We start from the raw sequence: 26,809 nt of genomic DNA, 5'->3' as shown, positions 1-26,809 counted from the left end.
GAAACCCAGAACACAAGTGAAATTCGTTCTCTCATGGTTCTCACCGTGATGGATGATTGACTTTGCTTATTAACAGTCCTATTAAGAGCCAGCTCAAACATAAAAGGCAATTCATTATTATAATGATCTCATCTGGTCCTATGAAATATTCGTTTATATTTCTTAGTGTGAATTTGCAGAAGTTTATTTTTTCTGTGTAGTCGGGAGCAGGGGCGGATCTAGAAAAATATTTATGGGGTGGCAAGAGGGGGGCAGGAATTTTTTAGGGGTGGCAACATATGGCATTTGTTTACACTGAATTTAATCACAGTTATCACAGTTTGGTGAGAATAGTATGTACAGTACTAGTGTTTCATGTGAAACAGTTCATATTAATACATCGTACAATGTGATCTCACTTAATAGGAGATAGAAGAATGATAACATTACTTCTAGAGGGGCCTTATGACAGGAAAGGTATTAAGGTAAGACACAGGTGCTGAGTCGCAGATGTGTGAGATTGACTGTCAGAGAGGCAGCTTTGCAGCATTTGCACAAGAAGAAACTATAGAAAGAAATCTATGGACTGAGCTGTATTAAAGTGAGCATCACTACACAGTAGAAATAAATGGGTCAAGGCACCCGAACAAGGTACTGGACATCTATGTAATGTTTACTCTGAACACAGATTTACCCCATTTGTTCCTCAGTAACTTGACATACAGCAGTTAAGGCAACATGAAAGGGACATTTCATGCATGTTAATATGCTGTAGATAGAGCTGTATATGGAGGACCAACTCCGCCATATTTAAAAATAAATACAGAAATAAATAAATGCTCAATAAATAAATAAGCATACAATTAATTGCCACCAAAAATACAATCAACAAATAAATGTAATTAGAAATTATATTATAATGGCAGGCAGAAATGTTAAAAGGGCAGGCAGAAAGAAATAGCGGCGAAGAAATAACTAGGGTAAAAAAACACAAAGGAAGAATAAAACAGACAAAAATATGATAACATGCACATAAATAAATACTTAAAAATATAAGTAATTTAAAAATGAAGTTGAAGATAATAAATGACGAAAAAATAAATAAGGTAAATATTAAAAAGGCAAAGAAATAAATAAGCCAATTAAAAGAGTTATATACCTTTATGACTAGCTGTATAACTTAATTTCTACTTACATTTATTTGTTGTTTGTATTTTTGGTGGCAATTAATTGTATGCTTATTTATTTATTAAGCATTTATTTATTTCTGTATTTATTTTTAAATATGGCAGAGTTGGTCCTCCATACTGCTGTATCAACAAATCAACAAAAAGGCGGGTTCTGTATGTTACATCAAAATCTCCACAAATCTGAAAAGAAGCAACATAAAAATACATTTTGCTTGTGAGTAGGTTCATACGGGTCATTTCTGGATAGTTTCATATTATATATACAAAAAAAGAAACAACAACACTGCTTCATATTAAGCAGGATTTACACCAGTATCACATTTTTTACTTTTAACACTTTTGGTTTTATTAAAGGAAATATCAGATTTTCTCAGGTGCCAAAACAAAATGTAGCAGCTCTGTAAAGGCTCACCAGAGAGCAGAACATAAAGTTAACATGACTATAACAGCTGAATGCAGCGATTTCCATGTTGCTCAGCAAAACGCTACACAACCTTATTTAGATCCAATGCCTTTGTGCGTTTTGATTTGAGTTCAACCAAACTTGATAGTCTCTTTTCTGTCATAGTTGACCGCAAATATGTCTTTCTGAACCTGAGACGTCAGGCCTAATGTAGCACTATTCAAATTGTAAAAGGACTAGATGGAAGAAATTCAGAAGACTAGAATTCGTCTACTGGAGCCGTTGTCAGTAATCAATAAAATGACACAAAACTGCTTTCAATACCATGTATTAGACAAATTTAAAGTAAACAATACAAGACAACAAACATAGAACCCAAAATAAATACAAAAACAAATATATACACAGTACTGTGGCAATCCTTCTTTTGTTTGTGCACAACTGGTCTTAAATTCCCCGCTGATCAGTCCAGAGTCTGACCGACACACATTCAGAAATCCATGGTTGGATTATCCAGATATTTAAGTTGAAGAATGACCAGTAAATTTCCAGCCGGCTAGTTAACTAGACTTTTCCAGTTTCACACAGAAATAAATGCAAAATCTTATCAGACCAAATAAAGAACATTTATCTCATTATCTTACAGTTGGATTACAACAATTGATCACACTTAGCATTTGCTGCCACCAACATGCTAAAACAACAAACATTTTGCTCTCTACTCACCAATTCCAATAAAAGATGAGTATGGCAGCTCCAAGGCTCCAAACTCACTGGATTTCTCGGATCTACATGATTTTTATATTGTGAGGTTAAACAGTGCATTACAAACAAAGAGAAACTGATTGTTTGGGAACACCAACCTGTAGCTCCTTTGTCTCCAGCTCTCCCTCTCACATCTGACTAGGGAAAGCTGGAGCAAGCCTAAATAATTGTCTCAGGTGTGTCAATTGGCTGCATGCACTGTGTGACTGACTGTCACTCTAACCAATGGGGCAGTAAGGCGGGACTAAGGGCAGTTTTCACCCTGGGTTACACCCTCCCCCCTTTAAATCATGCACGTCCCGTGACATGTAAACATTAAACAATGTGAACATTGCTGGAAGTGGTGGGTGTCAAAACTAAAGCATCAGACAAACTGTGCAATAAAGTTTGAACAACTGAAATAAGCGGATTGCCTAAAGTAGTATATTGAAGCCGTTTAGGCGCCACTCTGTGACGTGTTGATCGTCTTAGAGAAATGTCATCAATTTGATTTATGCCATCAAGGTTTGGGGATCTGTTCAAAGAAATTTCAGAATCAGGAACAGGAACAGTTTCACCAACGGGGCTGCCTGGATCAGGTAAGTCTTCAGGATGAGGTGGAACTTGTTCTGCAGAAACATCAGGTTGCTCTTTGACACTAGATTCTGGTTCAATTGATTCCACTTCAACAACTGACTTCAAACTCTCAGAATCTGAAAGAATTTCAACAGGTTGTTTTTCCACTGGAGAAACTGTGGGAACAACAGAGTTTTCTTCATCATAAGGAGGTGATGACTGTCTGAGTGGTTTCTCCATTTTAAATTCTAATGGAGGTGGAACTAGATAGAATGGAATCTCTTCTTGCTCACAGTTCTCACCTTCTGCAGAGTCCTCAGAAGATTCTTGACATTTCTTGGTGTGTTGACGTGTCTGGGGTTTTGTGACTGGAACTGTCTCAGTGTGTCTTTCAGCATCTGTCATGGGGAGAAAACCACATGGAAGAAGAAGGTCTCTGTGTAGAGTGCGTAGTGGGCCATCTTTGCACTCTGGTTTCACCGTATAAACTGGGAGATCCCCAGCACACTTCACCACTACAAATACATCTTGCTCCCATTTATCACAGAGTTTGTGTTTACCTCTGAGTCTCACATTCCGCACAAGTACTCGGTCTCCAACTTCCAGCTTGGATGGTAGAACTCGCTGATCAAACCGAGTCTTGTTTCTTTGAGCACTTCTGGCAGAGTTCTTTGATGCTATCTGATAACTCTCTTTCAACCGTGACTTCAGGTTCTGTACATACTGCGAATGTGATGGACATTTCTCTTCACAGATAGGAAGACCAAAAGCAAGATCAATCGGGAGTCGAGGACAGCGTCCAAACATAAGTTCATAAGGACTATATCCTGTCACTTCATTTCTGGTACAATTGTACGCATGAACGAGAGGTTTAACATATTCTTTCCATTTTGACTTCTGTTTTGGTTCAAGAGTTCCCAACATTGCTAAGAGTGTGCGATTAAACCTTTCTACAGGGTTTCCTCTGGGATGGTATGGTGTTGTATGACACTTTTTAATTCCTGTCATAGCACACAGCTCTTTTATCAATTTGGACTCAAAATCAGATCCTTGATCTGTATGTAGTCTTTCTGGAATTCCAAAATAGATAATGAAATTGTCCAAAAGACATTTGGCGACCGTTCTTGCCTTTTGATTCGGTGTTGGAATAGCAATGGCAAACTTAGTGAAATGATCTGTCAACATGAGAATGTCTTTGGTATTGCTGGTATCAGGTTCAAGACTGAGAAAATCCATACAAATGAGCTCCAGTGGGCGTGAAGTCCGAATGTTAACTAGTGGAGCAGCTCTCTCTGTTAGAGTCTTTCGACGAACACAACGTCCACATGCTTTTATTTTCTGCTCCACATACATAGCCATTCTAGGCCAATAGAATCGAGCTCTAACAAGATCCAGGGTTCGCTCTATTCCCGGGTGGCCCATGTCATTGTGAAGACTATGAAGAACAGATTCACGGAGGTCTGCTGGAAGGACCAGTTGATATACATGTTGCTCATTTTCTTGCCGTTTCCTGTAAAGAATGCCATCAATCATCTCCAGTTTTGTAAATTCTCTAAGGAGAAGATGAAGTTCTGGAAGTTCACTCCTGACTGTTGGGGGAATTTTTTCACCTGACTCCAACTGATGGATAATTTCCCTGACAGTAGGATCAGCTCTCTGATGATCTTTTAGGTCAGAATGAGACATTACAGGAACAACAGGAAGTCCATGTGCCTCTTCAGAGTAATCCACAGGAATTACATCTGCCCTGGCTGAGAGTGATTCAACCAAAAGACTTTCAACTTGGGTCCGAACCAGACGACTTTGGCAGATTGCATCCATCACTTCAGGTGACATCTCATTGTTGCTGTTGTCTAAAAGATGTTGTTGAGCAAACTGAGAGATGAGTTCCTGATCTTTATGTGCAACCTCATCTATGACAGGATTTTCACAGGGACGACGAGAGAGTGCATCAGCATCCTGGTTGTGTTTCCCTGCTCGATACTGCAACTTAAAGGAGAAAGTAGAAAGTGCAGCCAGCCAACGATGACTGGTAGCATCCAGCTTAGCTGAGGTTAGGATGTAAGTAAGTGGATTATTATCAGTGACAACTGTAAAATCTGCTCCATACAAATAATCTTGAAATTTTTCTGTTACACTCCACTTCAGTGCTAAGAATTCAAGTTTATGAGCTGGATAACGACTTTCGCTGGCTGACAACCCTCGACTAGCATAAGCTATTACCCTGAGCTTCCCCTCATGTTCCTGGTATAGGGCAGCACCCAGTCCAGTGGTGCTGGCATCTGTGTGAAGGATGTAAGGTAGTGCAGGATCAGCAAACCCCAGGACTGGTGCAGTGGTAAGTTTGTCGATCAGGGTATCAAAAGCCAGCTGACACTCAGGAGTCCACCTGGAACCAAAAGGTTGCTTTGGATCAAACTGTGGGCACTTAGAAGATTGTACTCTTGAGGGTTTATTAGTTGGGGGGTACCCACGGGTCAAATTGTTAAGAGGCTTGGCAATAGTGGCGTATCCTTTTATGAAACGTCTATAATAGCCAGTAAATCCCAGAAAAGATCTTAAAGATTTCAAATTAGTAGGAACTGGCCAGGATTTCACTGTGGAAATCTTTTCTGGGTCTGTCGCAACACCTTTTTCTGAAACTATATGACCCAAGTATCTGACAGAGGTTTGGAAAAATTTACATTTTTCCAAAGAAAGTTTCAATCCAAACTCTTTCAGACGATTTAGAACTCTCAGCAGACGGTTTTCATGTTCTTCAAGACTGTTTGAGAATATGATCAAGTCATCCAAAAAAAACAATACCTCTTTCAAATGCAGGTCACCCATACATTTCTCCATCAATCTTTGAAAGGTTGATGGTGCATTTGTAACCCCCTGTGGCATTCGGTTAAACTCCCAAAACCCAAGTGGAGTAACAAAAGCAGTTTTAGCTTTATCAGCTTCATTCATTTCAATCTGATAATAACCAGATTTCAGATCAAGCACTGAAAACCACTTTGATCCTCTGAGAGCTGTAAATGATTCTTCCAGGTTGGGCAAAGCATATGCATCTTTGACAGTTTGTAAATTAAGTTTACGGTAGTCAATGCACAGTCGAATGTCTCCATTTTTTTTCTTAACAACAATTGGAGATGAGAAAGGGGATTCAGATTCTCTGATAACACCAGCATCCAGAAGTTCACGTAAGTGTTTGCGAACAGCCTCTATATCTTGTGGGTGAATCGGTCTCGCACGATGTTTGAAAGGAGTATTATCATGAAGATTAATGTGATGTTTCACTTGCTTGGTACATCCAAAATCTAAATCATGATGAGCAAAAACTTCAGGTACAGCATTTAACTTTGTTATGATTCTTTCCTTTCATTCTGATGGTATTGGAGACTCACCAAAATTGATTTTCAAAGATGCTGTTGATGTTTTCTCAGCCATGTGGTTGGTCACATGGTGCTCTGAGATGATACCTGCATAGGCTTCCAGTTCAGCAATGATACTTAAAGCTGGTATGGAAATGACTTGCTTTGTTTCATTGGAAACAGCAACTGCAACCTTATTGAGTGAGTCAGCTTGAAGTGCAACCAGACAGCTACTGACAACCAGGCCACCCGGCAGGCCTGAAACCGGGTGCCGAACAACAGCACACTGACTGGCTGTAGAAGAGAGCTTGGCACGACCCTCGACCACCATTGTGCAACCAGCTGGAATAAGTACAGGAGTTTTACTATGGAGAGTAACAACACCCAAATGATTGCCACAGTTCTGCTGATGCATTAACTGATGCAGAACTGTTTTAAACCCGTATGAGGTAGGTTGGAATGTGGGACAATCACTGGAACAAAACTTTTCATAGAGAATTTCAAGTGTATTCATGCCAATTAGTACTGAAGCTGGAAATCCAGGTCTCACATCAGGAATAACCAAAGCAAGGGTTTCAACTGTTAGTTCACTCCCAATAAAGTCTTTTGGAAAAGTTATTGGTATTTCAACATAACCCAAATATGGAACTTGTTGACCTGCAGCCCCTTCAACATGAAGTAGGTCATTTAATGAATGCACTGGATGATCTGAGAGATGCTCATTGAAGAAAGAAACTGGAATTGTAGTGACTTGAGAACCGGTATCTAGAAGACATTGAGAGCTGTGGCCAGCAATATTGACTTCTGCTGTACAGGTGCTGGTCATAAAATTAGAATATCATGAAAAAGTTGATTGACTTCAGTAATTCCATTTAAAAAGTGAAACTTGTATATTATATTCATACATTACATACAAACTCATATATTTCAGATGTTTATTTTGTTTAATTTTGATGATTACAAATGACAACAAATGAAAATCTCAAATTCATCATATCAGAAAATTAGAATATTGTGAAAAGGTTCAAAATTGATGGCCCCTGGTGCCACACTCTAATCAGCTAATTAACTCAAACCACCTGCAAAAGCCTTTAAATGGTCTTTCAGTCTAGTTCTATAGGCTACACAATCATGGGGAAGACTGCTGACTTGACAGTTGTCCAAAAGACGACCATCGACACCTTGCACAAGGAGGGCAAGACACAAAAGGTCATCGCTAAAGAGGCTGGCTGTTCACAGAGCTCAGTGTCCAAGCACATTAATAGAGAGGCGAAGGGAAGGAAAAGATGTGGTCGAAAAAAGTGTACAAGCAAGAGAGATAACCGCACCCTGGAGAGGATTGTGAAACAAAACCCCTTCAAAAATGTGGGGGAGATTCACAAAGAGTGGACTGCAGCTGGAGTGAGTGCTTCAAGAACCACCACACACAGACGTATGAAAGACATGGGTTTCTGCTGTCGCATTCCTTGTGTCAAGCCACTCTTGAACCACAGACAGCGTCAGAAGCGTCTAAAGAGAAACAGGACTGGACTGCTGGTGAGTGGTCCAAAGTCATGTTCTCTGATGAAAGTAAATTTTGCATTTCCTTTGGAAATCAAGGTCCCAGAGTCTGGAGGAAAAGAAGAGAGGCACTTCATCCACGTTGCTTGAAGTCCAGTGTAAAGTTTCCACAGTCAGTGATGGTTTGGGGTGCCATGTCATCTGCTGGTGTTGGTCCATTGTGTTTTCTGAGGTCCAGGGTCAACGCAGCCACATACCAGGAAGTTTTAGAGCACTTCATGCTTCCTGCAGCTGACAAACTTTTTGGAGATGCAGATTTCATTTTCCAACAGGACTTGGCACCTGCACACAGTGCCAAAGCTACCAGTACCTGGTTGAAGGACCATGGTATCCCTGTTCTTAATTGGCCAGCAAACTCTCCTGACCTTAACCCCATAGAAAATCTATGGGGTATTGTGAAGAAGAAGATGCAATACACCAGACCCAACAATTCAGAAGAGCTAAAAGCCACTATTAGAGCAACCTGGGCTATCATAACACCTGAGCAGTGCCACAGACTGATCGACTCCATGCCACGCCGCATTGCTGCAGTAATACAGGCCAAAGGAGGCCCAACTAAATACTGAGTGCTGTACATGCTCATACTTTTCATGTTCATACTTTTCAGTTGGCCAACATTTCTATAAATCCTTTGTTTTTATTGGTCTTCAGTAATATTCTAATTTTCTGATATGATGAATTTGAGATTTTCATTTGTTGTCATTTGTAATCATCAAAATTAAACAAAATAAACATCTGAAATATATGAGTTTGTATGTAATGTATGAAAATAATATACAAGTTTCACTTTTTAAATGGAATTACTGAAATCAATCTACTTTTTCATGATATTCTAATTTTATGACCAGCACCTGTACATCTGGATCCGATTAATCCTTTTGGTAAGTAAATTTTGGTTTTTGTCTGCATCTTTGCACACTTAACAGACCCTCTCTCTGTAGGACAAAGTTGGTCCAGCTCAGTTCCTGTTCGTCCCTCAACAGGAACTGGAACTAGTTTAAATGTGCTGTAGGAGAGGGATTTTGTCCCTGTCTCTTCTGTTTGTCATAAAATATTTTCCGCTTTGCACTGACCAATGCTGAATTGGGCTCATTATCACATCGAGGCTTAATATGGCCATCCTCCCCACAACGGAAACAAAACCCAGGTTTAGAGCTAGACATGCTGAATTTTACATCTTTAACAGTCTTTTTCACACTAGGCTTTGAAGTAACTCTTCCAGCAAAAGGTAGCTTAGTGCCCATTTGACCTGCTGTTAAAGCAGTGAGCTGCTGCTGTATTGCAGCCATCTGTTGTGAAAGCTGTTTAGTCATGTTATTCAGAGCAACACACAAGTTAGTTTCCTGATCAGTATGTGCAAACTGGACCTGAGACGCAACCTTCTGTTTAGTGGTTCCCAAATGATGCTTCATCCTCAAGGTCTTTGCTGCTTCCCTGTCCTCTTCAGTTCTCAGTAACAACAAAAGTTCAGCAAATGATGGTGGATTATTTTTTCTCTGTTTAAGTTGAAGTTCTGAGATTAGATTGTTGTCCCAACACCCTCTGCAGAATTGGGTCAACAGTCGTGCATCCATGTCCTTCTCCAAAACACCTCCTCTCTTTACTGCACTCTGTAATACAACCTGCAGACGCTGCAAATAGGCAGACGGCTTTTCTCCACTGTCCTGATAGGTGTCCATGAATTTAACATACAACTCCTCTCCATCTTGAACAGTTCCATAAGCTGAATCAAGTTGTTCCAGGTATACTTTTGGTAATGTGTCAGGACTCAAATGTTTCACTATATCACAGGCAGGTGGAAGTAAACTGTCACGAATTACTCTGGTACATTGCAGCTGTGACATAGAGGGATCTTGAAGAACTAATTCAACACTTGAACGCCACGTGTCATAGTCTGTCTCATGACTTGGCCTGGGGACTTTTCCAGAGAATGCTCTAAGTCTATGGGATGTGTGCATATTTAGAGAGCTGTCCCCACTCCTAACAACATGCTCCACAACGTATCGTTGCACCTCAGGAGGATTAAGATCACCAGCGGAAATGGGTGTGGACCGCCTCTCCTGACTTGGCACTTCAGCTCTGTTGGAGACAGCAGAGCTGGATGGGAGAGGAACTGACTGTGAGAGGGACGACAGAGGAAAAGGGGGTTGAGTTGTGGCATGAGCTGATGGCTGCTGCCCTCCATCTTCATCTGCAACCTCTTTTGCCTTCTTTAGCACCACAGGACAGAACTCTGCAATAGACTGCTGTATCTGGGACATCACTTCTGTGAGAACTTCAGTGTAATTTTTTCCGGACATTTTGGCAATTTCTTGTAAATCATCCAAATACTTGTTTGTCTTTAAACCACCAACCTTTGAGGCATAAATCTCAGATAAACTTTCAATATGAAATTTATCACCCACACTTGATGTAAATGTATATGGTAATATTGAAGATAAGCGTGCTAAAGACAACCCAGAATCAAATTCAACAACCAACATTTGATCAAATTCTGATTCAGATGAATCGATGGTAGTTCTCTGCTTAATATCACCATATTGTTCAAGAAAATCAATAAGTTCATCAGTGGGGTTCCCTGGGTCTCCATCAATAAATACTGTGTTAGGGATTTTTAGACCAAGGGTTTCAAAAACCTCCATAATGGAAATTGAATTGGTGAGTAGGAACCTTATTTGTGCAACTTTACTCAACTGTTTTCTATTGATTACTGATCAAAACAGCTCCTGGCTAGCTCGCCAATAATGTAGCACTATTCAAATTGTAAAAGGACTAGATGGAAGAAATTCAGAAGACTAGAATTCGTCTACTGGAGCCGTTGTCAGTAATCAATAAAATGACACAAAACTGCTTTCAATACCATGTATTAGACAAATTTAAAGTAAACAATACAAGACAACAAACATAGAACCCAAAATAAATACAAAAACAAATATATACACAGTACTGTGGCAATCCTTCTTTTGTTTGTGCACAACTGGTCTTAAATTCCCCGCTGATCAGTCCAGAGTCTGACCGACACACATTCAGAAATCCATGGTTGGATTATCCAGATATTTAAGTTGAAGAATGTCCCAGCGCAAGTTGTTTCAGATGAAGAGGTGAATAATGAAGTGTATGCCTGAGTGGTGAGATGGAGGGGGGAAATGATACAGACCAGTCCACTGTGGAGTGTTTCTTAAGGCTCTCCTGGCTCCAGCCAGTTTTCAGAAGCTCGCCATCTTTTTCCCTAAAAAGGGATCACCTGGCCTGTATTAAAATAAACAGGACCAGTAAATTTCCAGCCGGCTAGTTAACTAGACTTTTCCAGTTTCACACAGAAATAAATGCAAAATCTTATCTATCAGACCAAATAAAGAACATTTATCTCATTATCTTACAGTTGGATTACAACAATTGATCACACTTAGCATTTGCTGCCACCAACATGCTAAAACAACAAACATTTTGCTCTCTACTCACCAATTCCAATAAAAGATGAGTATGGCAGCTCCAAGGCTCCAAACTCACTGGATTTCTCGGATCTACATGATTTTTATATTGTGAGGTTAAACAGTGCATTACAAACAAAGAGAAACTGATTGTTTGGGAACACCAACCTGTAGCTCCTTTGTCTCCAGCTCTCCCTCTCACATCTGACTAGGGAGAGCTGGAGCAAGCCTAAATAATTGCCTCAGGTGTGTCAATTGGCTGCATGCACTGTGTGACTGACTGTCACTCTAACCAATGGGGCAGTAAGGCGGGACTAAGGGCAGTTTTCACCCTGGGTTACACAAACTAACATCATAGATAGAGAAATAACGTTCTGCAACCTGATTTTTATCATCTCAAAATCAGCACTGCAGCTATGCTAGCAACATTGTGCTTTCATTATGATTTAATTTCTCGATAGATAGTTAATCAATTTTTACCTGTTTCATCCCGTTTCTCCTCTCCCCATGACCCCTGGCTCCCTCGCTTTGCCCCATTCGGTTTTCAAAACAATCAGTCTCAGTCGCTCTCGCGTCATCTCGTGCTGCATTCACTGCAGTCCGACATTGGAAATTAGCGGTCGTAATTCTCAAACGATCCATAATTTATAAGCCTCGCCACCCCTACCGCCAACTGGGGTGGCAGCAGGGGTGGCAAGGCTGTCATTTAGGGTGGCTTTTGCCACCCTATGCCACCCCAGTAGATCCGCCTATGGTCGGGAGAGAGTTGCTGACACAAAATCATCCACACCCTGTAATAATCGCTGTGCTCTTTCTGATCTAGTTTCCTTTTTGAACTAAAATGTAGGGCACTACTTTGCCTGGCGGATGAACTTATGACCAACATACAACTCCAACTAACTACTTTCCATTGATACTGTGTTTCTGATACAAGCTCTTCCACCAGGCCAACAGTGGACAAATCCTCTTACGATGTCACAAAAATCATGAAAAATCCATAGAAAAGCTGCACCGTACTATAAACCACAGGGTTCAAAGCTTGTGCAAAAAGTCGTGGTTTAAATTCAGAAAATTATGGTAGTTCTCTGACAAGCTAATAGTGTTAGCTATCAGATGAAATTGTTGAAGATCCCAACAAAATTTTACACAATTGATTAGATGTTGGCATTTCAACAGAATGAAGTTGTCAGAAACTGGAGCCGTAAGTAGTAGTTATTGTTTCCATCTTCCTCTTGTCCCAGGCCCTATTTTCCAGCTTTCTTTTGTTTACTTGAAAATCTATATTTCGTCAAATAAATTATTTCAAACAAACACAGAGAGAAAAACAAAAGTTCACACCAATGTTTTAAAGCAAACTAAAAGCAAAGGACCTTGTACATAATACCAAAACCTCTGTTGTTACCTTTGATTGATCCCCCCCAAACACATCCACCCATGGACTTTGGAACGCATTGGAAGCTGGACAGGCCCACTGGGCTCTTTTCCAAATACCTTTACCTAATACACATTGGCATCTACAAAACAGCAGTATTCTCTTGTTAAGACACCATTAGACAAAGTAAACCTTTTCTAGACACCAAAATGCATTGCTGACAAAGGCTGCTGTCCCTGAATGTGATATTTACAGTGTTTATTTTTTTTACTTTTTTCTGACATTTACCCACCCAATGCCCAATTTATTTCCACTTAGGATTATTAAATCACAGCTGATAAAATATAGGTTATAAGCATAAAGGTAGTTTTAAAAGAAATGTCAAGCACAACTCTGCTCTAAAACTCCCTGAAGTGGTTGAGCCTGTCATGCTGTATGAAGTCCGGGGCTATCCTCACAGCATCCACCGCTGTCAACACATGCCTGTGTGTATCAGTGCACATCAAGTTACTAAGTCTTATCTGGATCATTATTGATCTTAGATATATTTCTATGAGGCTGTCTGTGTCTGGTACTGTAGCATAGTGGTAAGGTGGAGCAGTAGACCTTTCTTCCTCAGAAAGCTGTTCTTTTTGCTTTGTTTCAGTATTGGTAAAACTTTAATGCTAACAAAGTAGAAGCCATTAGCAGCACCAGGCGGCTGGTATTTCTGTGAGAAAAGTTTTGCTTACATAACATGGCAACTAGCCAATATATTTTTAGGTTATTTCTTCCTCTCTCATAGGAGAATGATACTGCTGGTGTTATGAACTACAGCTCAGGATAAAATATGTGTTAAATAGTTCAACTTTATTTATATTTATTTAAGATGTCATGTTTAGTGATGAAAAGAAGGTAGAGCCTCCCATACTGTGGTCCTTGCATCATCCAATAAAAGCAGGCAGTTTTCAGACCACTCTCCCTTTTGACCAGTTGGTTAAATCTCCGTACCCTTTACACCCACAAATGCTCTCCTTAGGTTTCTGTAACTTAGTGAAATCATTTTGACAAAATAGATTTTTCCATCAGCTGCTTTGACCAAACCATTGCTCCAGCATGTCTGTTGGACTCTTGTTACCTTCCTTCTTGGTATTTTCCCTCCTCTCTGATGTTGACATCTTCCTGCTATGTTGATCTTTTAATGGCATTCCCTATTAAAACCTGTTTTTCTCTCTCTGATGTCAATCATTACCAGCATTATTATCCACTACTCTTTGTCTTCTGTGTTGCCATTGCTACACCTCAAACTTCAAGTTTTAATCTGGTTTTGGAACTTACCACAGGATAAAAAAAAAAAAACATACTCCTCCTCACTGCTGACTGATGTTTTGTTTGTCCTTTTTCTTCTCGACCAGACTGCAGCCTTTGAAATCACTGACCTTTCAGTCCTACAGACTAACATCAGTTGCATTTCTGATACCCCTTTAGACTGGTTCGTATCATACATCTCTGGCTGCACACAGTTCAATTTCAGTGTTTTCATTCTCAGTCCTAACCAGAGTATACTGGTGTGCCCCAGGGTTCAGTCCTAGGGCCCCTCCTATTATCTTCTACCCGGCTGTACTCCAAACAAAAGTCCACAATCCCCTCCCTCATGTCAGCATATCACGTTCGATGTGATAATTTCCTAGTACACCTACACAGGTTGGAAAACTGATTGTTCTAGCTAATGAATTTCATCATTAGTATAGACCACGCTCCCAACCCAGCTGTTACAATAGATTAACCGGGATATTTATTTATAAATGTGTGTATGTATATATATATATATATATATATATATATATATATATATATATATATATATATATATATATATATATATATATATATATATATAAAAAGCACTTAAAAAGTTACATCTGGAATTGCTTTTCAACAGGTTCGGATCCTAGATTTGTTGTCTTTAATATTTTGCATTTTATCATTTACATATAGAAATCGAAAACTACAAAAAATAAACCTTGAAAACCCACGGAAGACTATAAGAAACAATTCAGAAAAGTTAAAAAACAATTCATTGTACTTTATTTCCAAGGTTGAAGACGTTTTGCTTACCATCCAGGAAGTTTTTTTTTATTGAAAATGTCAGAAATAGCTTTGAGTTTGTGACTTAATAAAGTAGACCAAAAACAAAGTCTTGATTTAGAACATCCTAAAGATCCCTTTACGTGATTGCTTCAGATAAAACAGCCATTTGTTGAAAGTTTTCAGAAAGCTTTCAGTTATAAGAACTTTGTTTAAAATAGAGGGACATGATTACCTGATAATATGGTAAAAGATGGGATGTGGGTTTTGACAGAATATCCAAATGGATTGCCAGAATAGCTTTAAATAGAATTGCATAATGCCTGATGACAAAGGCTGCTGATCAGGCAAAAGTTATTTTTCTTCCAGAAAATCTAAGCTACTGGCAATACTTTAACAAAGTCATGAGGTGATGATTTGGAAGCAGTTTCACAAAAGCAATGCTGAAAAATTCTTGTAATTATGGCCGTCAAAGTTGACGTGTACATGCACATACCTGTAAAGGCAAATTCTTTTTGACAACACAGGGTTATTTTTAAAACATGATTAAACAGCATGCTTCTATGTGCACTGTAGTTTGAACATTTTTGTGTTATTTTTTAGTTCAGCTGTTTCATCCATTTCTTAAAAGTCCAAGAGTGTCTGACCTTCACTATAAATCGCTTCCGCTTTCCCCTTTTTCTCTGTCATGGAAATGCATTCAGGTATAATTAATGATGCATTTGTTCAGAATTCTGTTCCTTATAGACATATTTACCCAAAGCAGAAGACATTGAAAAAAAGGTGTTTGCGTTTCAATTTGTATCAAAGTTTAAAACAAATGTTTTTAATAAAACGAAATGCAACAGCACTTCCAACAGAGGAAATATAACGTCCAACACAGCACTTAGGGCCAAACCACAGCTGTAAGTCTCACTCTATTGATTTGATGTCAAACAGTATTATAGGAAGAGCTATTTCTCAAAATATTCATACAGTATTCTTGCAGGGAGTACTACTCCAAAACAGTTCTGAATGGGAGCATTTTTTTTTTAAATCAATTTAGCATTTTTATCACTTTAGCAGAGGCATCACCATCAGTGGTTACACTCTCTTGGTCAGTGTTGGAATCCCCCCCCTCCCTTTACCACAAGGGAAACAACAGCGATTAAAAAAAGGGAAGAAGAGACCAATCTTCCCTTTACCCTTGCAACCACTGACCAAGCATAGGTAATTGATATAGAACAGAAATACATAACTGCTATAATGCAATTTCTTCCATCATAACAACATCCACAGAGATAGCAACATATACACTCACATGTATGCAAATAAAATTACTAGAAAAATTTATAGTACCATAGTATGTCCATGATAGTCAAGACAAGATATGATAACAGTCCTAGTAAAGCATGATGGGAATACACCTTACTACAGAGGTCTCTATCAGCTTCCACCAATAATTTGGATAAGAGATTCTGGCATGATGCAGGCGAGCTGTAGAGATCTCTAATTGTGCAGCGCCTGGGTAAGCAAGAAGCCATTCCCTCATTTATAGTAGACATGGAGGTATCCTACGACCAATTAGCATTATTTGAGTGGCTGTTAGGCCAGCCAACAGTACTTTTAATGATTAGGTGCCATTAAGTAATAACAAAGACTGAGAATCAGGGTTGGTCTTTCCTGTATAAGTATGAAAGCAATAAGCATCTTCTCAATTAGAAAAGAATAGTTGTGGAAAACGAGGGACTGAGTAAAGAATTTTTTCTTTGTTTTTTTGCAAAAGGATTGAATTGCCATCGTATAGTAAAAGGATGTGAAATAATAGGCCCATAATTTCATTAACTATTTTATTGGGTATAATGGAGTTTATCAAACAAGACAAACTATGTGGATATCTTGGCGCTGAACAAAGCACCACGAGTACCATTCAAAGTTAGGCAGACTGACGCCCCTGACAGTTTAGATCTTTGTAGAGTGGAGACTTTAATCCTTGGTGTCTTTATTCCATAAAAATGTTTTTATGACCAAATGCAGTTTTTCCAATAACCCCCTGGGAGAACTAGAGGTATCATTGAAATAACAAAGTTAACAACGGCAAGATATTCATCTTGATCACTAACAGTCACCCTTGAAAGGAAGTAAAAATCAAGCTTCACCCTCTCAGGTCTCCATCGGTATCATTTAATACTTTATTATAATTTTCATTAATTATTTGAGTAAGAGAAGGAAGAATTGCTAACCCCTAAAAATTTTAATTTATCAACCACAGAATCAACAGACATAGATGTCTGGTCATACCGTCCTGCCGTAGAATAAAGAATAAAGGCAATTTTTCCTTGTTTTTCTCAACCAGAGTGCAGCTTTTGAAATCCCTGATCTTTCCATCCTACAGACTAACATCAGTTGCATTTCTGATACCCCTTTAGACTGGTTCATGTCATACATCTCTGGCTGCGCACAGTTCATTTAAAGTCAATGGTTTCGTTCTCAGTCCTAACCAGGGTGTACTGGTGTGCCCCAAGGTTCCGTCCTTGGGCCCCTCCAATTATTTATCTTCTTTCTCTGGGCCACATCTTCTGCAAATTTGGGATCCGTTTTTATTTCTAGGCCTATGAAACCCAGCTGTACTCCAAACAAAGCACCACCATCCCTCCCTCTTCCTCTAACACTCTACCTTACCATTTATCATATTGGTGAGCTCAATCACTAGTTTTTAATATTTTCTGAATTTAAACAGCGGAAAAAGACACAAACAAAAAAAGCCTTTAACCAAATCTGATTAGTTTGTTTTCTTCCTCTCAACCTACGGATGGTTCAGAGATTAAACGTCTGTGTTGTCATCAAAAACCTTTCTTATAATCAGATCACTCCTGTCCAGCAAAAGCTTTCATGGCTCTTGTTTAAATCCTGCATCCTCTGCAAAATTCTTTTACTCACTTTCGAAGATATTCACAATCTCATCCATCCATATTTATTTCACCTACTGGTCCTCATTGCCATGCATTCAGCCTCCTTTCTGCTCCACCAGTCATCACCATGGGGTGCAGGGTCTTTAGTCCCTCTATTACATGCTGACCTGCGGCGCATCCCTTTTTTCTCACTGTTCAAAACTAGTCAGAAAGCGCATCTCTTCAAAATAGCCCATCCATACGGATGGGCTATTTTTTCTTAATGTTTGCTTTCATTGTGTGCTGTTATGGGAGCAAACATAGAAAAAAGGGCAAGTCTGTACAGGAATTTGTCAGTAATGACGGACAGGAAAACTGGACTAACAAGTTGGTCTTATTGTCGTTGTGGGAGTAGCTTAGTCCACATGTCTTAATGTCATAACAGTCAGTTGGTGCTGCAACAGTCACACACCTGGTGAAGACTGCTACAGGTAAGACATTCTCAGTTTTTCTACCTTGCATAATGGCCATGCTTTATTTTGGATATTTAATAAAACAGATAATTGCATGTTTAAAAAAGGTCACCAAAATTGTGAAACCTAAAAACAATGTAAAAATTACCTAATTTATATAAAAGTATTTTTTGAGTATATCATCATTCAAACATAAGGTAGATTTAAGTGCTTTAAAGGAAAATGGAAGCTCATTTTATTTATAAATTTACATTGACCTTCTCCTACTGCCGTCCTGTGCATGTTTCAAAACCTTCCAGGTGTGAATATGAGCAGAACTGTTTCCTACTTGACTGAGAAATCTGCAGGATATACATTTTTTGTTTATTAGGTTTTTTTTTATATTAATCTCCTGGGTGTGTTAAAATTAAAAAATGAAAACAGAACTGAATGCAGAGGTTTATGAAACATTAAAAAGGGGATTACAGCATGTGCTGGACTTTAAACCTTTAACCACTCTACATGGTGGATATATTGGTCAGGAAATGTAGATATTCATTTGATGAAATCTTTTATGCAGTCCCATGATTAACATAACCACAACTATAGATTTACTTCCATGAAAATGTAACCTTGAATCTCTTGTTTTCTTACCCAGAAACATGGCATTTATTCTGACTCAGGACCAAGTTCTGTGCGTCATTTGCATGGATAGTTTCACCGATCCTGTGTCTATCCCATGTGGCCACAACTTCTGCATGGATTGTATTCAGGGTTTCTGGGATGCGAGCCGCAAGTGTGAATGTCCACTTTGCAAAGAGGCATTCCAAACCCGACCAACCCTCAGGGTGAATGTAAGCTTAAAAGACATTACGGAACAATTCAAAAGGTATGGAGCTAGTACAATATTTTAAACACATTAAATATGTCTGTTTTCCATTTTATTAAACATATGTTCTTTTTTTTAACACAAAGATCTATAAAAACAAAACAAGATTGCAAACCAGAGCCAGCACCAAGGAAAAATACCTCCCGACGGTCCTTGAAATCTGACACAATACCTTGCGACATCTGCAGCGAAAACAAGCAGACAGCAGTGAAGTCATGCCTGGTCTGCCAAGCGTCTTATTGTGAAATGCACCTGGGCCCTCATCTGAGGGATCCGGTGATGATGAAGCATAGTCTGACAGATCCGGCCACCTTTAGCACTAGACACCTCTGCAGAAAACACAACAGGCCGCTGGAGATGTTCTGCAAAAAGGACCAGACTCCTGTTTGTCGGAGCTGCACTGAGAGAGACCATAAGCAACATGAAATCGTTCCTATGGAGAAAGAGAGCAGGAGGATCAAGGTAACCCATAATAAATACCCGTCATAATTCCAAACAATCTACTACTATCCTAATGAATCAAACTGTATTAATCAATGCTCTAATTTTAACTCTTTTCCAGGCACATTTGAAGGTGGCTCAATCTGAGATTCAACAAATGATTCAGAACAGGCTAAAAAAATGTGAAGAGCTGAAGAACTCTATAGAGCTGAGCAGGGTAAGGCTTTTATTTCAGCTAAAACTTTTGCCAAATAAAAGTATTCAACGAATGTATTACAATGTATACATTAATTACAATGTCAGTACGATACTAGTGCATGATCAGGAGAGCTAGTTAGTTTGGTTTAGACATAGTTGGATATCTATTTAGAGTGACTAGCTATTTGTAGTGAGTTCTGTCTGTTTAATCTTATCTGGTTTATGTCTGATATTAGGCTGCTTTTCCTACCTTTAGTTTTTGTTATCTAAGTGTTTTATTTATCATAACTTTCTGTAAGGCCAATAAATGTCATTGGGTTCAACCCTAGAGCTATATTTTGGAAAAATGTTTGTCATGCGCTTTCACACCTTCCTACTATGTAGCAATTAATTCAGCTAGTCAACAAACATCAGCATCTTCACTTTGTTTATGATCAGACTTGTTTATGACTCACCTTCTAAAATCTTTGCCATAGTTCAATAAGTCACCCGAGAACAAAGTTACTGAAAGAAAAAGTTTCCATCCATATTGAACATTTGATTGAGCTGCTTTCCGAACAGATTCCACTGGACGTTTCAGATGCCTGAGAACAGGTCTCTGCAGAGAAGCAGAAAACAAAAACAATAGACTGTAGATTAGCCAAATATGTGAGAAGCAAAGTTTGGTCTCGATAAAAAACAGATAATTTAGAAAAAAAGGGACTCTAGATCTGAACCTGTACCTTTGATTGGACTGACCTGTACTTACACGGTGCTTTAAGAGGTCCCAACTGCTTTGTTTGGGGATTAACCAATCAGGGTTATGTTCAATTACAATTAATAAAGTGAAGTTTTCAAATATATTCTGGCAACAAATTGTGTTCAATGTCAAAAAACTTTGTAGCTGAGTTACATGATTTTTAGGAGGGTCGTTTTATGAAAATGAAAAAGATCTAATCCTGTTTCCTTTCTTTTTTTATATTTGCAGATTGATAAAGACAAAGAGATACAAACTAGTGCTCATATTGCCAGCATGGCAATAAAGGCCATTGAGAGAAACCAAGCTCTGCTCATAGAGGAGATCGAAGAGAAGCATGAAGCAGCAAAGAGGAGAGGAGAAGACCTAATAGAAGAGCTCAACCAGGAGATCGATGAACTGCAGAGGAGATGGAGTGAGCTGCAATATCTGAAGGACACCAAGGACCAGCTACATCTCCTGCAGGTCAGACATTTTAACCATAATGTAAACTAATCTTTCATAAAGCACTACTTGTTTTAATGTGATTCCAGGTTAAATTTAGCAGCAAATTAGACACATGAGATATTAATTCACTCTGCTTGTCCTGTTAGAAATATATAACAGCAGCATTTTTCTGCCTAATAAACGTAAAAAAATTTTGCATTCGGAATTTACTATTCCAGAGCTTCCCATGCCTGACTTCTCCTCCATCATCCACAAACTGGTCTGAGGTCAGTGTTGAGCCTGATATTTACATTAGAAGTGTCAGGGCAAGTTTCTCCAAGCTGGTGGACCTCTGCCGGGAATTGGAAAAGAACCTTTGTGCAGAAGGTCAGTACTTATATAATTGTCATAACAGAAAAATCTCCATTTAGTCTTTTATAAGGATTTGACCATGTTGCACCCAAGATAATTCACTGAATAATTTTAAAACCTTTTTTTTCCCTCTTTCTTTTCAGAAATCAACAAGATTGGCAATTATGCAGGTATGCATGTGAATCTTTAAGAGGGTTCCTTTACTATAGTTTATAAATTGTCTCAAACTTCTGCATCTGAACAATTTTGTTTTTAGTGATTTAAACTTTATTGATACTGAGCGACGTTTCCATTCTTTATATCCATTTGTTTTTAGTGGATGTGACTCTGGATCCTAGAACTGCTGCTAACTGGTTGCTTCTGTCCCCCGATGGTAAAAAGGTGTGTTTCACAGTGAGACGCCTTCGTCTGTCACTATAAACCCTTCTCAGACTTTTGGATGTCAGTGTTTTTGTTGCTAATATGTAATAATCTCCTGGTGATCCATAGGTGAGCCTGAGCGGCCAGCAAGGAATACAGTCGCTCCCTAAGGACCCCCGCAGGTTCGATTCCTGTGTTGCCGTCCTGGGGCAGCAAAGCTACACCTTTGGGAGGAGATATTGGGTGGTTAAGGTAGGTTGGTAGAGTTAGACCCATTGCTGAACTGTAAACACTACAAAGTCAAATACTGTGGTAAAAACAAGTCAGATGTGGAGATAATTTAGAGCTTGAATATTGATGGAAAATACAACAAAAAAGTTAAAATGTAAATGTTTATTATCCATGTTTTTAAATTTATTAACATTGATTATAACTAAATAACCATCTGCATCAAAAGGCTTGGGATTTTGTATCTATAGAGTATTTAGTTTATTTTTTATTTGGGTAAGTATCACACTTATCCGTAAGTAGTCTGGCAGAGACTCAGAGGATCAGACATTGAGCTGCTGGTCAAGTTAATTTTATTCAGAAAAGAAAGTAAACTCAGGCTTAGAAAGCTCAAAAGTTTACAGAGAAATAAAGCTTTTATTGAACAATATCTTTAAAATAGACTTTATTGAACCCTTTACGACTAAAACATCGTTTGATGAGCAGACTGGCTCCTCAGTAGATCAGTGCCGATGCATCTATAAGCCTGTAGCCTATTTTCCTGATTTTATTGTGGGTCAGAAGTTCTGGAGCTGTTTTGTGGATTTGACCTCAAGCGTGTTCATGTTATATCTGTCCGACCTAGCAATCAAAGTGTTTTAATCAAGGTGGATTTTATGGATGCTCAGACACCAGTGGCAACTCCACTCCGTAAGGTGAAAAAAGTATAAAAGAAAGAACCTTGTAAAGTACGAGCTATGAGAACGAGCAGAAGAGAGCTGCAGTTCGGTCTTTTGGCCACAGGTGGCAGTAATATTAGGAAATGCTGTAATGCCTCTTTAACAAGCATTCTTTATAAGCCTTATTTTTCACAGTAGTTTTTATTTTGTCTTTAAATAGAATGACATATCCCACTCATGATTTCTGTGACTGACTTTTGCTGCTTCATCTACAAAGATAGAAAAGTTTTCGTCATATCCTCATCCGCCTGTTTGTCAAAAGGATCTGCCCCGTGACAAATAGTACTGTATGTTATTCAAAGACATATATTATGGCAAAACAGCATATTTCAACAAGGAAGTTATTTTATATCCAGGATGTATCCATACAATCCACCTGGCCCTCCATTTTCTGTACTCTCTAAATGCTACTATGGGCTCCCCGGGTCTCTAGGTCCATGGTTGGGATGTAGTGTATGCTCTGGACAGACCGCTGTAGCAATTATCAGAAATACTTTTCCTAAAGTGTGTTTTAAGAAATGATTCATTTGAAAGATCTGTGTAATAATTTAGCAATTTCCTTATGGAGTTACATCCGTGCTTTAGGTCTGTGCTCTGCATTTGTTTTACAGGTAGGAGATAAAACCGACTGGGATCTTGGTGTAGCCAAGGAGTCCATTAACAGGAAGGGCTCCATTACTGTCCGTCCAGACAACGGTTACTGGGCGATCTGCAGGAGGAAGGGTGAGAGTCTTCGGGCCTGTGCTGGACCATCCGTTATCCTAAAGCTTCAGGAAATCCCATCGAAAGTGGGCGTTTACTTGGACTATGAAGATGGATCGGTGTCATTCTACAATGCCGATACAAAGAGTCATATCTACACCTACAAAGGGTGTTGTTTTACAGAGCCTGTCTACCCGTACTTTAATCCCTGCCTTCATGACAATGGGAGGAACACAGCGCCACTGATTATCTGTCCGGTGGAAACTGGGCTCACTCTAGAGACTGCAGTGCACTAAGGTTAATATAATGAATGAGATATAATGAAGTTTACAGCACTTTAAAGAATTTTACAAGACACTTGGTTTACCTGTTTTTAGTTTTTTTATGTTTATTATCAGTAACCCATTGAGTATGTTGGAAAAACTTAAAAGAAAAGTCGGTCATATTCAGAATACAAACTTTTGGAAGGACTTTAGGTATGAAATGATTACATAGTTTTCAATAAATGATAAGTGATTTTAATTAAGAGTAATTCGCGCTCGGCTTATCGCGCCGTTACATCACTGCTTGAAGATGTAAGTAGTAAGGTGTTACTATATTTGGGCTAAAATGGCCAGTCGCGGACTCAGTGAAAAAATACTATTTTTATTTTTTTACTGATTAACTCTTAATTCATTAAATCAATGCAAACTGATTAGTTTTAGGTGTAAATAATGACCCATTGGTTATTCCTTGGTGACCGGACTTTTCCTTTAAGAACCAACTGACAGTTTGCATTTTCATGACCTTATTTTAAAGACTGCTGGCATGCTTCTTGTAGCTTTTTCAAATGAAGCAAAGCAAGTGTACATCAAATACCTTGCATACCTGCATTTGTCAGTATGTATTCTGTCACTGCGATGCCTTTTGTTTTAAATGTCTATGTAAATCTTTGAGAGTTTATTGCATCTTTATCTTCCTGGAACCAGCAGCTTCGTGCTCCAGTTTTTATGCTTGGTTACCAAACATTGTTGGCAGCAAAGCCAGTAACAGTGGATAATCTGGTTTTACAGCTTATTAATCCTCGTTCTCTGTCTTTCCATCATGTTTTTGTTTTTCCTGCATTAGAAGCATAGCTTCACGTATTTAAATGTTCACACAGCTTTTGTGATGTTTGTTGTTAATTAATGAATTAATTAGTGTGACATTGTGGGGTCATGTCACTATGGATCCACCCAATGATGCACCTTGGTTAGTGTGCCACAGTAGCTAAGTTGTAAGAGTATTGAAATAATGAGGTATGATACCCAAGTTAATAAAGTGTTTTTTATAAAGGAAGAGAAAACCATGTACTGGTTGTGCAACATGACTGCACATGCACGACGTGCAAACATTGTTCTTTCACAAAATAAATTCTTGATGAAGTTAAAAGTACAGTTCTGTTAAGACTACTCTTTTTTAGCAATATTAAACGCCACCTTGTCTATCATCTCAAAGGAATGTTTGTGCATTGAGTTTTAGATGTGTCCTAAAAATATATCTACTCTACTTTTATACCATAAGTAAACAAAGACTCTGGGATATTTAAAGGCAAAGGTTTATATGATAATCTCCTGAATAAAATATAATGTATGCAGAGAATGTTTGCAAGAAAAGATATGTACTAGCGTTCTTTAATGAGTTAAGGATAGAAATATATAATTTTTGTATTATAATTACAATATTTATGGACACCCGGATGCATATCTGGTTGCGCATGCGCAAATGAGCTGATGGTACGGATCATGCATCCACCCTTTCTTGTTGACTTCAACTGGGATGCCACGCGAGATCTCATCATTCTTGGTAGTTTAACCCGGATGGTGTGAAACCCAGAACCCAAGTAAAATTCGTTCTCTCATGGTTCTCATCGTTTTCACTGTGATGAATGATTAACTTTGCCTATTACCAGTCCTAGTGAGAGGCAAGTCAAACGTCAAAGGCACTTCATCATTATTAATGATCTCATCTGCTCCAATGGAGTATTCTTTTATTTTTCTAAATGTGAGTTTGTGGAAGTTTGTTATTTTTTTCTGTATGGGAGGGAGGGAGTTGCTGACACAAAGTCTTCCGCACCCTGATGGACGTTACGTCTCCTGTATAATCGCCTTGCTCTTGCTAATCTAGTTTCCTTTTTGCGCTAAAACGTACTGCACTACTTTGCCTGGCGGATGGATATATGACCAACATACCACTCTTTTCCATCGATACTGTCTGTCTGATCACATGCCCTTCCGCCAGGCAAAGTAGTGCCGTACAACAGCGGACAAACCAAAACAAATCCTCTTACGTTGTCACAAAAATCATGAAAAGTCTGTAGAAAAGCCGCACCGTACTATCAACCCCAAAAAGTAATGGCCTATAGTCAGAAAATGACAGTAGTTCTATGACAAGCTAATAGTGTTAGCTATCTGAGGGAATTGCTGAAGATCCCAAAATAATTTTACACAAATGATTAGATGTTGGCATTTCAACAGAAAGAAGTTGTCAGAAACTGTGGAGACGTAAGTAGTAGTTATTGTTTCCATCTTGGAAGGGAGGGTTGGACTACAAACTCATAAAATGGCCAGCCCTATCCCGAAGGCAAATGTTAGACTACAAAACTCCAAACAATTGGTTTCAAGAACTTAGAAAATGGCCGCCCCTAACATGCGGTTGCATACGGTTCAAAAGGTATAAGGACCCTCAACAACTCTACTACAATAACATCAGGACAAAAGTGGAAACAAGAAAAACAAGATGAAAAAGAACACATAAACTCATTCCCACCAATCACACCACATTCATTCACACCATGAAATCAGAGGTCTTTATAAACACTTTCAGTTTAAACATCTACGTAAAGTGTCCAAATTTCAAATAAATTCTTTGCGAAACCTGACTTAATTAGCTCGCCAAAGCTCAGCACCTCATTTAAGGCATCAGATGGAATACTGAAAGGTTTAACTGAGAGACGACTTGCAGTCCAGATGAGGGGGAAGAAAGGAGCAGGGAAGGCAGCTTCGGATGTCAGCTCCACACAAATCCATCTCCCAAACCGGGTCGGTTCTCTGGGAAAGTCTCAGATATGTCTGATGCAAACAGCAACGGAATCTGATGGGCTTTAATCAAGGTAGTTAACTTATGGTTATCGACAGAGGGCATCCCCCCGTGATTGGACCGTAAAGGCATTGTAACGCTGGATCCTCGAAGGGGAATTCTGTTTTCAAGCAGGATACTCCGTCTTCTCATCTAACCTCAGCAGGTTGGTACAACGATACACTGCAGTCAGTGGCTTTTGACGGCAGGACAAGGGGAAAGCTATTTCAGCTAGCTTCCAGGAAAAATTCCATGTGAAATTACAACATAATGCTGCGCCAATTCACAACACATATAATCCCAAGGAACTTTAGAGAGACTAGAGAGAATACTGTCAGATTGTGAAAACCAGATGATTGCATCCAACCCAGACCTTCTGTTGTGTACCTTGTCACATTAGCTAAGTTGCAAAAGAATATCAATATAATGAGGTATGGTACCCAAATAAAAAAAAATCACACTCTATCTTTATGTGAAAGAAAGCCAAAACCATTGAAGTTTTATGCACGATGTCATTTATAGAAAGGAAGACATCTCTCATGGTCTGAGCATTTGTCAGAGAACACAATGTACTAGTTATGCAGCAAAACTGCACAAGAATGACGTGCAAACATTGTTCTTACAATAAACAAATCTTGATGA

General features: G+C 38.9%; 1 protein-coding gene and 1 long non-coding RNA gene across 3 annotated transcripts; one reads left to right on the top strand and one right to left on the bottom strand.

The window, feature by feature from the left end:
- Nucleotides 1–10,656: 10,656 nt before the first annotated feature.
- Nucleotides 10,657–11,435, bottom strand: LOC119794512. Of its 2 annotated transcripts, none has more exons than XR_005282227.1 (2): nucleotides 11,408–11,435; nucleotides 10,657–11,057 (listed from the first exon to the last, which is right to left on the bottom strand). It is a non-coding gene; the product is annotated as an uncharacterized LOC119794512 (long non-coding RNA). The 2 variants fall into 2 exon arrangements; XR_005282226.1 differs by having other exon boundaries at nucleotides 11,271–11,425.
- Nucleotides 11,436–17,960: 6,525 nt separating this feature from the next.
- On the top strand, nucleotides 17,961–24,201 carry LOC119794510 (E3 ubiquitin-protein ligase TRIM21-like). Its single transcript, XM_038302126.1, has 10 exons — nucleotides 17,961–18,039; nucleotides 18,659–18,889; nucleotides 18,976–19,351; nucleotides 19,452–19,547; nucleotides 20,496–20,729; nucleotides 20,930–21,077; nucleotides 21,206–21,232; nucleotides 21,379–21,443; nucleotides 21,552–21,674; nucleotides 22,981–24,201. The coding sequence occupies exons 2-10, from the start codon at nucleotides 18,663–18,665 to the stop codon at nucleotides 23,365–23,367; spliced, it is 1,683 nt and encodes a 560-aa protein (XP_038158054.1). The 5' UTR covers nucleotides 17,961–18,039; nucleotides 18,659–18,662; the 3' UTR covers nucleotides 23,368–24,201.
- Nucleotides 24,202–26,809: the final 2,608 nt, after the last annotated feature.

The sequence above is a fragment of the Cyprinodon tularosa genome, unplaced genomic scaffold (genome assembly GCF_016077235.1).
Source record: "Cyprinodon tularosa strain WSP-4 unplaced genomic scaffold, ASM1607723v1 ctg482, whole genome shotgun sequence".
Taxonomy (NCBI): Eukaryota; Metazoa; Chordata; class Actinopteri; order Cyprinodontiformes; family Cyprinodontidae; genus Cyprinodon; species Cyprinodon tularosa.
Note: the sequence above shows the minus strand (reverse complement) of the source record. Positions and strands in the feature narration are given on the sequence as shown.